Source organism: Chlorocebus sabaeus, chromosome 10 (assembly GCF_047675955.1).
Source record: "Chlorocebus sabaeus isolate Y175 chromosome 10, mChlSab1.0.hap1, whole genome shotgun sequence".
NCBI classification, from domain to species: domain Eukaryota; kingdom Metazoa; phylum Chordata; class Mammalia; order Primates; family Cercopithecidae; genus Chlorocebus; species Chlorocebus sabaeus.
In genome coordinates this window covers 35,251,815-35,266,050 of record NC_132913.1, presented here as the reverse complement: position 1 = coordinate 35,266,050, position 14,236 = coordinate 35,251,815, and the positions used below count along the sequence as shown (strand labels likewise).

Sequence of the window (14,236 nt, the reverse complement as noted above, 5' to 3'; positions counted from 1 at the left end):
CTCACTGTGGTTTCTATTTGCATTTCCCTGATAATTAATAATGTTAAGCATTTCTTCATGTATTTGTTGGCTATATGTATGTCTTTTCAGAAATGTCTGTTCAGATAATTTGCCTGTTTTTTAAGCAAATCAGTTTTTTGCTCTTGAGATACTGGAGTTCCTTGTGTAATCTGGATATGAATCCCTATCAGATGAATAGTTTGCAGATATTGTCATGTATTCTGTAGGTTGTCTTTTCATGGTATTGATTGTTTCCCTTGCTATGCAGAAGCTTTTGAGTTTGATGTCATCGGATTTGTCTATTTTTTATGTTGTCTGTGATTTGGAGTTCTTACTCATGGGATATTTTCCTAGACTAGTATCCTGAAGTATTACCCCTATATTTTCTTCTAGTAGTTTTATAACATTGAGGTCTTGGATCCATTATGAATTGATTTTTGTGTACGATGGGAGATGGGAATCTAGTTTAATTCTTCTGCGTATCCAGTTTTCTCAGCACCATTTTTTGAAGAAATTGCCATTTCCCTAATGAGTGTTCTTGGCCTTTGTAAAAATCAGTTTGCTATTGATAAGCAGATTAATTTCTGGGTTCTCTATTTTGTTCTATTGATCTACATGTCTCCTCTTATGCCAGTACCATGCTGTTTTGGTTACTACAGCTTTGTAGTATATTTGAAGTTAGGTAATACGTTGACTCCAGCCTTAATTCCTTGTGCTCAGGATTGCTTTAGCGATTTGGCATTTTTTGTTGTTTCATATGAATTTTAGGATTTTTTTTTTCTGTCTCTGTGAAGAATATCATTGGTGTTTTGATAGGAATATCATTGAAACTGTAGATTGCTTCTGGTAATATAGTAATTTTAACAATATTCATTCTTTCTGTCTGTGAGTATGGGTGTCTTTTCATTTGTTTGTATCCTCTTAATTTCTTTCTTCAGTGCTTTGTAGTTTTCCTTGTACAAAACTATACCTTTACTTCCTTGACTGAATTTATTCCTCAGTACTTCAGTTTTTTTGGTAGCTCTTATAAATGGGATTGCCTTCTTGATTTTTTTTTTTCCAGCTAGTTTGTTGTTAGTATATACAAACATTACTGGTTATTGTATATTGATTTTGTAGCCTTCAACTTTACTGAAATTCTAAGAGTTTTTTGGTAGAGTCTCTAGATTTTTCTATATGTAAGATTATGTCATCTGCAAAAAGGAAAGAATTGACTTCTTCCTTTCCAATTGCTTCGGCTTGAATATCTAGTACTGTGTTGAGTAAGAATGGGGAGAGTGAACATCCTTGTATTCCAGTTCTTACAGGAGAAACTTTTAGTTTTTCCCTATTCAGTATGATGTTGGTTTTGGGTTTGTCATATATGGCTTTTACTATGTTGTGGTGCTTTTTTTCTGTACCTATTTATTGACAGTTTCTATCATGAAGGGATGTTGGATTTTATCACATTTTTTTCTGCATCCATTGGGATGTTATAGTTTTTAGCCTCCATTCTATTGATGTGCTATGTGATGTTCATTGATTTGCGTATGTTAAACCATCCTTGCATCCCTGGGATAAATCCCACTTGATCATGGTGAATGATCTTTTTGCATTCAGCTTACTAATACATTGTTGAAGACTTTTGCATCTATATTCATCAGAGATATTGACCTGTAGTTTTTGTTGCTGTTTTGTCCTTGTCTAGTTTTGCTGTCAGGGTTATGCTGGCCTCATAGAATGAATTAGGAAAGATTTCCTGTGCTTAAGTTTTTTGGAGTAGTTTTAGAAGAATTGGCATTAATTCCTTAAGGGTTTAGTAGAATTCAGCAGTGAAGCCATCCAGTACTGGATTTTCCTTTGTTGGAAGACTTTTTTTTCCTGATTCTACCTCATTATTTGTTATTGGTCTCTCCAGGTTTTCTGTTTCTTCTTGCTTCAATATTGAGCAGTTTTATGTGTCCAGGAACTTAACCATTTCCTTTAGGTTTTGTAATTAATCGATGTATAGTTCTTCATAGTAGTCTGTAATGATCCTTTTTATTTCTGTGATATTCAGTGTGATGTCTCTTTTTTCTTTTCTCATTTATTTAGTTTGGTCTTTCTTAGTCTATCTAAGCAATTTTTGTTTCAATTTTGTTCCTTCTCTGATATTTATTATTTCCTTTGACCAATTTGGGGTTTGGTTTGTTCTTTTCTAGCTCTTTGGAATACACTGTTAGATTTTTTATTTAAAATTTTTCTAATTTTTTGGATTGCATTGTTAGATTCTTTATTTGAAATTTTTCTAGTTTTTTGGTGTAGGTATATATTGGTATAAACTTACCTCTTAATACTGCTTTTGCTGTGTTCCTTAAGTTTTAGTGTGTTGTGTTTCTATTTTCATTTGTTTCTAGGAATCTGTAATATTCTTAATTTCTGTTGCCCATTGTTCAGGGGCATGTTGTCTAATTTCTGTATTTTTGTATAGTTTCTAATGTTCCTCTTACTACTTTAAAAAATATATAGGCAGGGTCTCCCTGTGTTGCCCAGGCTGGTCTCAAACTCCTGGGCTCAAGGGATCCTCCCACCTTGGCCTCCCAAAGTGTTGGGATTACAAGTGTGAGCCACCACACCTAGCCAGTTCTTTTTATTATTGATACCTAGTTTTATTCCACTGTGGCCAGATCAGATACTTGATATGATTTTGCTTTTTTAAAAAAAAATGTTTAAGACTTCTGTTGTATCCTAACATAAGGTCAGTCCTGAAGAATCTTCTGTGTGCTGATGAGAAGAATATACATTCTGCAGTTGTTGGGTGAAATGTTCTATAAATGTCTTTTAGGTCCATTTGGTCTATGGTGAAGTTCAAATTCAGTCTCTCTTTATTGATTTTCTGTCTAAATTATCTGTCCAGTGCTGAGAATAAGGTGTTGAAGTTCCTATTATTTTATTGCAATCTATCTCTCTTTAGATCTAATAATACTTGCTTTATACATCTGAGTGTTTCAGTGTTGGGTACATTTACATGTACAACTGTTATATTCTGTTGTTGAATTGATCCTTTTTTTTATTATATAATGTTCTTTGTTTTTACAACTTTCGTATCACTTTTATTTTCCATTTTCCTAGGATAATTTTTCATACCTTTAAAAAGTCTGTGTGTCTGTACAGGTGAGGTGAGTTTCTTGTAGCAGCATATAATTGAGTTTCATTTTTTTATCTGTTCTATATTTTTTAAATGGGAAACTTAATTGGTTTATATTCAAGATTATTATTGATAAGTGAGGACTTACCCTGTCATTTTAGTGATTGTTTTCTGGTTGTTTTGTATATCCTTTGTTTCTTATTTCCTCTCATTTATTTTTCCAGTTGGGTGCTTCTCTTTCTCCTTTATGTATCTGCACTACCAGTGAGTTTTATAGTTTCCCCTGTTTTCATAATGGTGGTTATCATCTTTTCATTTATGGATGTAAGGCTCCCATGAACATTTCATTTAAGTCTGGTCTAGTGATGACAGATTGCTTTAGTTTTTGCTTGTCTGTGAAACATTTTATTTCTCGTTTATTTCTGAAGCTGCTGGGTATTATATTCTTAGCTGACAGTTCTTTCAGTCTGAGCTTTGAGTGTATCATCCCATTCCCCTCTGGCCTGTCAGGTTTCTCTTAAGAAATCTGCTGTTGTATATTCTGACAATCAGCTAAAATGTAAAGAAGAAGGATGAAAGATGTTTTAAAATATCATTTTTAGAAATGATAAAGAGTTTAAAATTTTTAATTAGAAAAATCTGCTATAAAGAAGAAGATACCTACTGTTAGTATAATAGGGATTCCCTTATAGTGACTTGACACTTTACTCTTGCTGCTTTAATTATTTGTCTGTGACTTTTGACAATTTGACTATAATATGCCTCAGAGAAGACCTTCTGTTTGTGTTGGGTCTGTTTGGAGTTTTGAGCTTCCTTTGGATGTCCATTCCTCTCTCAAGAACTGGGAAGTTTTCAACTACTGTTTTATTAAATATGTTTTTCTCACCTTTTCCTTCTTTTCTCCTCCTGAAAGGACAATAATACAAATATTTGTTCACTTACTGAAGCCTCATAAATCGTGTAGACTTTATTCATTCTTTCTATTTTTTTTTCTTATCTGCCTGTGTTATTTCAAACAATTTGTCTTCAATTTAAGAAATCCTTATGCTTGGTGTAGTTTGTTGTTGAAGGTCTCAATTATATTTTCTGTTTCATTAATTAACTTCTTCAGCTGTAGGATTTCTGTTTGTTTTTTATGGTATCTCTGATAATTTCTTATTCAATCACAAATTGTTTTTCTGATTTTGTTTAATTTTCTATCTGTATTCTCTTTAATTTCACTGAGTGTTGTCAAGATTATTACTTTAAATAATTCTTCTGGCATTTTCTGTACTTCCATATGATTCTTGTCTGTTACTAGAGGGGTTATTGTTTTCCTTTGGAAGTGTCATGTTTTCTTGCTTTTTTATGTTTAATGTTTAATGTGTCCCTATGTTGATTGGTATGTCTCAGGTAGAAAAGTAAAATTGCCTTTTCCAATCTGACAGAATTGATGTCATAAGGAAGTACTTACTTGTGTGAATGTGTCTTGAGGTGTCAGTTTGGTGTGATTCATTGCCCTTGGTTCTAGTTGTATACAGTCATGTGGTCTTTGTGTAGTTTTTTTTAGCTGTAATCCACACTAGTGTCATTTACAAGTGTCTCAGTGGCCTAGGCTGAGAGTTTCTGGTGGTAGCTGTACAGCTTTGCAAGGGGTGGGTTTGCTGGGCTGATTCTCAGTTTAGGGGCATGTGCATGCATATGGTGGGTCAACCACCTTGGGATCTGACACACTGGCAGATGGGGCTATTAATGTGGCCAGGAGCATAGTCATGCAGTTGCTCAGCTGGCCTTGGTGAATTTTGCCAGTAGCAACTCACTGGTTTGTTTCTCAGGCCCAGGAGATGCCTGGGATCCAGGTACAAGGATGCTTGATCCCAACAGAGGTGTAGGGATACAGTTCCTCGAATGGCTTGGGGCCATATCTGCTGAGGGGTTCCACAGGATTGTTTCTCAGGTTCAGGATGCAGTCACAAGGCTATTCAGCTGGCTTATGGGCATGCCCACTAGGAGCATCCCGTGAGGCTGTTTCTCAGGCCTGTGACACTGCTGCTTGGCTGGCCTGGGAACTTTTCAGCAGCGATGGCCCACTGGACCATTTTGTAGACCTGGGAAGTAGGAGCAGGGCTGCTTGACTGGCCCAAAAGAGTGTCTGCCAGAGGCAACCCTCAAGGCTGATTTGTAGACCTAGGGTGTAATGCTGCTCAGCCAGCCAGGGTAATGTGTCTGTTAGGGGCAGTTGGCTAGTGTACTTCTCAGGTTAGGGACGTGGGCACACGATTGGTTGGCTGGTCCTGGGGCATGTCTGATGGGTTATAGGAAGGCTGTGCTGTTTGTCAGGTTTGGGAGGTGAGTATAAGACTGCTTGGCAGGCTCAAGAATGGCCTGAAGGGCTACTTCTCAGGCCTAGTATGTGTTCACAAGGATGCCTGGCCACCCTTTGGGAGGTGTATTCACCATGGGTGGCCCACGGGGCTGTCTCTCAGGTACAGGTCATGGCTCACGGCTGCTCGGCTGGGCTGGAGGCATGCCTGCCAGGGGTAACCTTCTGGTCTATTTTTCAGGCCCTGATTGTGGGCACAGGACCACTGGGCAAGCCAGAGGTATGTCTGCAGGAGTGAGGGGCGCAGGGTATTGTGGGGCTGTTTCTCAGGTTCTGAGTATGGGTGCATAGCCACTCTACGAGCACAAGGGGTGTATCAGCTGCTTGGATGCTCGGGGGCCTGTCCTTCTTGAGAGAGAGCTCCACACTGGTTTGGTCAGCTCAAGCAAGAGTTTGTCCTGGGTGGGACTGCCAGATTGGTCCTCTGGCCGGAAGTGTGGCAGCAAGAGGTTAGTTTCCCTGCTGTGTAGGACCAGAGTCATAACCAATTATAGGCTCAGTCTCCATGCAGCTAGAGTTGTGGTATTCAACCACCTATGTGGGCTTGGTGGAATGAAGATGGACCCCTAGTACTGGAAAGGTGCAGTGGCTACTGGCCCGCGGAGCAGGGCGCACAACAGAAGTGGCTTTGGCCTCAACAGTGCCATGCTGCAGCAGGTTGGCCTACAGGTGGGTGAGGGATGGAGAGTGCGTACTTTATTCTCATGATCTGGAGCAATGCAACTGCTTGAATTCCCAGCAGCTCTCCACCTTGACTTAGGGCTTGCTAGGACTATGGCATTCTCCTGTGGTAAGGACTGTAGGTGTTTATGGTGTCAGTGAGGACTGGTGGGGATCTTCTGCTTACCTTTTCCCCAAAATGGGAAGTCCCTCCTGACTACGGGAAGATTTGATCCGGGTGCAGGAGATGTAGCTGCAGAGGCCAGGTGCCTGCACACTACCCTCCTGGATTTTCAGTCACTACATGTGTGTTTCCCCTTCCCTGCTGTACTCCAGCACTCTCCCTTCAACATGCCAGTCAAATCTTAGCTGTTCATTCATTGCTGTGGTCCTTTCTTGTGCGGGGTACGAGCACCAGGAGTGTCTAATCAGCCATCTTGCTTAGTATTTTAAATCTGCGCTTAAGCTTTTTAATCTGCTTGTTGTTCCCTTCCTTCCATGTTACAGCACCTTTTCATAAACCCCTATAGGTTTAATCAATGTACTGAAATTTAAAGGCGAAAGCATTAAGTCATAGTATTTATCAGTTTAAAAAAATGGATTGGTTATTCTTGGCCACACTGACAGTTTATCTACTTTTTGCTTCTTAAACCAGAGCCCTATTATGGTGTTTTGCAGTCATTTATTGGGTTTCACTACAGTGGAATCTGGAAGAGTCCCTTGCCTGGCATTCCATTTTGATATAGTTTCATGTATTCCTGATGTACTCTGATGTTGGCAGGTTGAAGAGATGAACATTGTTTGACTTCTGGTACTTTTGTAATTTGTTGTATGTGTGGGAGTATCCTGAGAGAAAATATGGATTGAATAAATTGTCAGATACAATTTATTTTTATACAAGAACTGTCAATGGTATAATTTTTTTCTTTTTCTTTTATTTTTTTCTTTTCTTTCTTTCTTTATTTTTTTTTTTGACAGGGTCTCACTCTGTTGCCCAGGCTGGAGTGCAGTGGCACGACCTAGGCTCACTGCAACCTCCTCCTCCCAGGCTCAAGCGATCCTCCCACCTCTGCCTCCTGAGTAGCTGGGACAGGCATGTGCCACCACACCCAGCTAATAAGTTTTTTATGTTTAGTGAGACAGGGTTTCACCATGTTTTCCAGGTTGGTCTGGAACTGCTGGGCTCAAGTGATCCACCCACCTTGGCCTCCCAAAATGCCGAGATTACAGGCATGAGCCACTGTGCCTAACCTCATTAGTATAATTATACAAATTCAAATTTTAAAACATAAGACCTGTAGTCTTATGTTTGTTTTAAACCCTAATCCTAACCCCGAGATTATAGTATATTTAAAACACTATACTTGGCCAAACTGTCTGAAATACAAAAATTCTAACTCTATAGTTAATTGAAAAAGGCAATAGTGTGGCTTATAATATTACAAGCATTTTATTTTTAAAAAATTGATATAGCTTCAAGTGACAGATTGAGCCCTAGAAAATACCTTTTGATTTTAAGAGACAGGCTCTCACTCCGTCACCCATGCTGGAGCCCAGTGGCTCAATCATAGCTCACTGAAGCCTCAACCTCCTGGGCTCAGGCAGTCCTCCTGCCTCTGCCTCCCAAAGCACTCAGATTACAGGTGTGAGCCACTGTACCGACCCTTAGGAAATGCTCTTACACATGGAATTTACTGTAGACAGATTTCCTAGATGGTTAAATAGGATATTTCTCCTAGTTGCATATTGGTGAAACCTGTGTTTATTATAATATTTAGAAATAGTATAATCATTGGTGAGCATAAAAATTACTGAATGTGGGGAGATCTAAGAAAATTATCCTGGTATGTTTGTAATATTAAATTTTAGGCACAAAGAATGTAGAAAGGAGATTACCAAATTTGGTTATGTTGGTCAGTGTGACATTAATAACCAACTAAATATTTTTAGTGTATAATGTAGTTTAAATATTTGAAATGATGACGACATATTCAAGAAAAAAGCTAACTTAAATGGTTGATTGCCTAAACTACACAGTAAATTTTAGCAATACCCAGATTAGAAGTAACATTGTTTGAAGATCACTTGCTAATATATTTATCATTTCAAACCATACACACAACCCATAAAATATTAGTGGGCTGATCCAAGCAAAGCATAAGTTGGTGTTTAAAGTAAGTTGAGTGGAAAGAAAGCTGTAAACCTGTTACAACTCTCCTTATACATATATAAAATGGAAGATATTATTAAAATCCCTATTCATTTTAGCAAAGGATTTGAAATTTTGAATAATTCATCAAAACATAAAACATAACCTAGGAAAAAATATATTAAGCAAAATATCAAGAGATGGAGGAAAGAAAATACCATGGATTGCTTAAAAAAAAAAAAAAAAAAAAAAAAAAAAGGTTGCTGAAAGCACTGTTTTGAGAGACCAACCGTATATCATCTGGGGATGTACTCTTATTATAGTGTCTGACCTGATCCAGAGGTGAAGAAGTACCTCTATACAGTCCTTCAATGTTACTTCTCATTAAATGTCACTTCTCAGTTGGGCTATTACAGTATGACAGGTGATATCTTGAGATTGTCTCCTTTTCAGAGGACCTAGAATTCCTTATGCTTTAAAAACCATGCAGGTATACCAGGAAAATTTTTTTATTTTTGGTATCTTGTTGTGAAACATATATAATTTAAAATGAGGATCATATTTGCTTTTTTCCTTTTGGATAAGGTATTGCAATGACAAATAAGTAGCATATTGCAAATACAAATAGTATTTTGTTTTGGAAAATAGTTTACCAGTTGTCCCAGTGCCTTTGTTGAGTAATCCTTTTTGTCCTAAGTTTTAATGCCATCTCTACTAATATTTTGTATATACAACTGCTTTTCCCAGTTCACTTATTTTATGATAGTACCTATATTTTAATATTGGAAGGAACAATCCATCTTTACTCTTTAAAAAGATTTTTGGCTTTTCTTAATTCTGTTCACTTTCAAATTCTTTAAACAAATGAATGCATTGGTAATATGAAGAGATATATATGATATCACAGTACGAGAGCAGTACAGTGTTATAAAAAAAAGTATGCTGCATAGAAACCTTTAATTCAATAGGCTTTTAACTGATTACAATGATATTTAGTAATTGTCAGAGAGATGTGTAATGTACTAACTGAGACATGAAGTTTATAAGGGCCATGTCACATGTTTAATGTGACATATAGAGATATATTTGTTTTAAAACTTGGTTGTTTCTAAATTTGTATTAAAAGTTTGGGTAGGTGATTGAGAGAATATTGTATCAGTCCTGGCTCTTGTTTCTTAAAAAGAGTCAGATATGAGATGTTCTAGTTAAACCTTTTATCTGTAAAGAATTTGAAAACTTATTTGTTAAAGAGGTCAATTTATTTATATTCTCTTCTTACCGCTTGTAGTTTAAAAAAGAATATGGACTTTTTTTATCTTTTACCTATTATTATCTCATAAACTTTTCATATTTAGTTAATAAATCATGCTTTGAAAGAACTCATGGAAATAGAAGAAGTGAGTGAAAATGTATTACAAGTTCACTTAAATGGTAAGTATTCCATTATTTTGCCATTGGAGATTACATAAACTTTGTGGGGTTTTTATATGATGAAACTGAATTCATTTGTATATTTCAAATTCATTTTAATGGATTTTGAAAACTAGATCCATGTTTTACTTAGCACACCATATGCAGTATTTTTAGAAATTAAAATACTAATAATGAAGGAGTCTCAGAAGTACTCTGGTTTTTTTCTTTTTTTTTAAATCATTCTAATCCCAAGGAGGATTATTTTTTGATTCTACAGAATGTCTTTATTGCTAAGTTTTAAAAAGAAAGTGATGTGAACTAACAGGCTTTGACTGGGAAGATTTACTTAACTGGAAAACAACCTGCTATATCAAATACATGTTTCGTTTTAATTAAATACTTTTAAATGGACTTTATTTTAGGACTGCTGCAGATCAATGACAAAATTGCCCTAAAGGAAATCACGAGGCAGTTAAATCTGGAAAATGTAGTTGGAGATAAAGTTTTTGTAAGTATAATTTCAGTTATTTTATTAAATAGGCTTTAAGGTAATGTCTTTATACCATATATATTTTTATATTTCTGGAATGGTAGGGAGAGGTTCAGAAATTCTAAATTGAAATATATAAGATTCTTTCATAAAAATGTGTAATGTGTAGGATACATTTAGTCATTAAGTCTCTACAATATTTGGATTTTTTTATAGTAGGTTATACTAGCTGTAAAATAGCTAAGAAACCCAAGTTTATGTAGATATTCTGAGTTTATTTCTTTTTCTGTAAGGTGAATACTTTGGTTCTCTATCTCTGGAGATAAACACATTTTTTAAAATACCATGCTCCAGCAGCCTATTTCTACTTTTTTGAGACTTGAGTAGCCTGCCTATAGTAGAAAATGTGCTAAATTTGAAGCTGCAATAGGTGGGTTTCAGTCATGCCTTACAACCCTTTGACTACCTGATAATCCAGAGCTAACAAGTATCTCTGAATTCAGATTCTTTACATGTTAATTGGGCATTATTTTATTATCCATACTTCACAGGATTATTTTGAAGAAGAAAGAAAACATTACACATCATTTAACTTAAAAAATAATTTGCTGGATGGTAATGTGCTGTACAAATGTCAGTTATTCTGTTTTCAGAAATTTATTCATATATCATTATCATATCTTATAGTCTCAGGACAGTGAACATCAGTAAAAGAAACTGACTTGAAATGTTTTAAACTTTTACCTTTCACTTAATATATAGGGCCTAAGGAAAACATGATAATTTAATTTTGCAGCTGAATTTTCATGATGAAATTACCTAGCCTCATACTGCTTATGCAGTTGGAGTGGATTATATACATTCCAACTTCATTTTCTGGTTACTGGTGACCATGCAGTGGCACCACTGTAATTTCTGAACTGTGTGCTTTGTGCTGCAGTGATACCGCCATAGTTGTGTAAGACTCCTAGCATTTATGAGTTTTCTTTAATAATTAATCTATAAAATTATTATTAATTATAAAATCTAGAAAATTAATCTATAAAATATAGATTACTATTAACAGTAATCTAGAAAATTAATCTATAAATCTATATAATTATATAATCTATATAAATCTATAATAGGTTATATCTATATAATTATGTAATAGATTATATATAATTATAGATTATATAATCTATAAATTAATATAATAAATATATTGATCTATGAAAATATTAACATAATAAAAATACTAATCTAATAATCTAAAAGGTTGAGTAAATTTGTCCCTTCCGTAGTCTATAGGTCTTTGAAGTGTAATTTCAAAATGCCCCTTCTATAAATCTAATATTCTACCTCCTGTTTAAATGTGATGTTGAAGCTAGTGGCATATACTGAGCCAAAGGCAGTTCCTATTAAGTATGTTCCGTTTGGCTTTTGGTTCCCAGTTGATCTGGATAGGTGTTTCTGACATTTTTAAATGTTACATATTCATATTGGTTTTATGTGAAATAATAAACACAATTTGTTATCATTCTGTTCTAATCTTCGCTATTATCATCACATATAGAGATTATTAGTTTAAGTTGTATCCTAAAATGTTTTGGCTGTGTTCCAAGTAAGCATAGCCATTCATGATATGATATACATAAATTCTTCAATATACTCTTGAATAGAGAAATACTGGTATAGTAATTATTAGTTTATTCCATTATATACATTTGGTTTCTTCTCAGAGAGCATAATTAGGTTGCCAAAGGTCATAAAATGGCAGAGGCTAGACATTATAAGAACCTAAGTCAATGCAACCCACAGCTTTTCTGGTTTGATATAAGCAGACATATATATGTATATTATACATGCACAAATACATATTTATAGAAGTATATACTTAGGGCCGGGCACGGTGGCTCACGCCTGTAATCCCAGTACTTTGGGAGGCTGAGGTGGACGGATCATGAGGTCAGGAGATCGAGACCATCCTGGTGAGCACGGTGAAACCTCGTCTCTACTAAAAATACAGAAAAATTAGCCGGGCGTGGTGGCAGGCGCCTGTAGTTCCAGCTTCTAGGGAGGCTGAGGCAGGAGAATGGCGTGAACCTGGGAGGCAGCGGAGCTTGCAGTGAGCCGAGATCGCGCCACTGCACTCCAGCCTGGGCGACCACAGAGCGAGACTCCGTCTCAGAAAAAAAAAAAAAAAGAAGCATATACTTAGTATCAGATATAATAATCTTTTAAACAAAAAGCCTGAAAGACAAACTACCTTTGAGTAACTGACTACTGATTTCCCAACAGATTGTCTCTTTGAGGATTTGTTATATTATGATAAATTATGGATAACACCTCTTGGTCTGCCTACCTTGGAAATAGCATAACAACATCACAATATGTGAAAGTTTAAAAAACTGTATGCTATTTTTATGTTAGATCTCTCAACTGGAAAACGAATAAGTGCGTTTCTTTTCTCCTTTATATCTCCTCAAATTTAAAGTTGGCTGTTTCTTTTAATTATGAACTCTGAATGAAATAAAAATTAATAACTTTAATGAAAAAAATATTTTAATGGGGCTTCTACCCACAATCTGAAGCACCTAGATAAGGCATCTACTACGTTAAGTTTCATCAAGAATATTTAATTGTATCCAAAAACGTTTTGGCTATATTACAAGTAAACATAGCCAAACATGATATGATATACATAAACTCTTCAATATACTCTTGGCCGGACGCAGTGGCTCACACCTGCAATCCCAGCACTTTGGGATGCCGAGGCGGGTGGATCACGAGGTCAGGATTTTGAGGCCATCCTGGCTAACACGGTGAAATCCCATCTCTACTAAAAAATACAAAAAATTAGCCGGGCGGGCGTTGCGGCGGGCGCCTGTAGTCCCAGCTACTCGGGAGGCTGAGGCAGGAGAATGGCGTGAACCTGGGAGGCGGAGCTTGCAGCAAGCAGAGATCGCACCACTGCACTCCAGCTTAGGCGACAGAGCGAGACTCTGTCTCAAAAAAAATAAATAAAAATAAAAAAATTCTTCAGTATACTCTTGAATAGACAAACACTGTTATAGTATCTAATGTTTCAAAAAAGCCTTTTGTTTTTGTATCTCATTTAAATTTATGGTTATTTCTTTACCAGTACAAATTAATTTGAGACTTGCAAGACCCCACTGTGTTTGAAGACACAAAATAGAATCCATTTCTAGGTCTCAAACAATATTTAGAATATGGCAACTCTACAAAACTACCTTCAGATTTCTACCATGACATTGTAATTGAAATAATTGCTTGAAATAAAATTTCAAGCATGACATTGTAATTGCCATTTTCAGTGTTGTGCCGTCTTTGCTTAAGTATTTAAGTTTTAGATAGGAAGTATAGAGACTCTCAGCAAAGTCTGGGCAGTGACTCTAATAACTAGAAGATATACAGTGTTTATACAAAATCTGAGAATCAGCCCTCTTTTATTCTTTATTTCACTAAACTTTTAATCATTTTATCTCATTTTGTTGTTCAGGGAAGCTTTGCTGAAAACCTTTCATTTCTTCTGGAAGCTTTAAAAAAAGGTAAATATTAACATATTCAGCCATTTCAGAAGATATGTTTTAACTTTTATTTTTTCCTTGATTATAAAGGTAATACAAGCTTTTGCCAAAAGAAAAACTCTCAAAATACAGAAACATTAAAAACAATGATCACTGTATTCCCACCACTGTAACAGTGATTATCTCAATTAGCATTTGGTTTCTTTATTCAATAATATATACAGTATAATATACTGTATATACTGATGATGTTTATATCAGTATATTATTGATGGAGATAAATGTAACTTTTTACAATAAAATTATTTTACCTATCATTTTGTAATCAGCAAATTTTGATCTGCATCATTTTTATGGTTCTCATCTTGTTTTATAAGGTGTTATTTATTAATCACCAATTATGGACTTGTGTTTCTAATTTTTTATAATTAAGAAGAGATACTTAGATGATCATCCAGATATTTCCTGGAGTAAATTTCTGTGGGTAGAATTCTGGGTTGAAAGGCACCGTCTTTAAAAGACATTT

At 35.6% G+C, this 14,236-nt stretch overlaps 1 protein-coding gene across 7 annotated transcripts in view; it reads left to right on the top strand.

The window, feature by feature from the left end:
- Window positions 1–14,236, top strand: part of ORC4 (origin recognition complex subunit 4) — an 88,049-nt gene that overhangs the window by 53,780 nt on the left and 20,033 nt on the right. For all 7 annotated transcript variants that reach the window (XR_012094183.1, XM_007964940.3, XM_007964939.3 and 4 more), the window contains 3 exons: window positions 9,633–9,708; window positions 10,113–10,198; window positions 13,683–13,731. Coding sequence is in view for 6 of the 7 variants with exons in the window: in XM_007964940.3 (XP_007963131.1) it covers window positions 9,633–9,708; window positions 10,113–10,198; window positions 13,683–13,731 (211 nt within the window). In the remaining variant the exon portion in view is untranslated. The remainder of the gene's footprint in view (window positions 1–9,632; window positions 9,709–10,112; window positions 10,199–13,682; window positions 13,732–14,236) is intronic.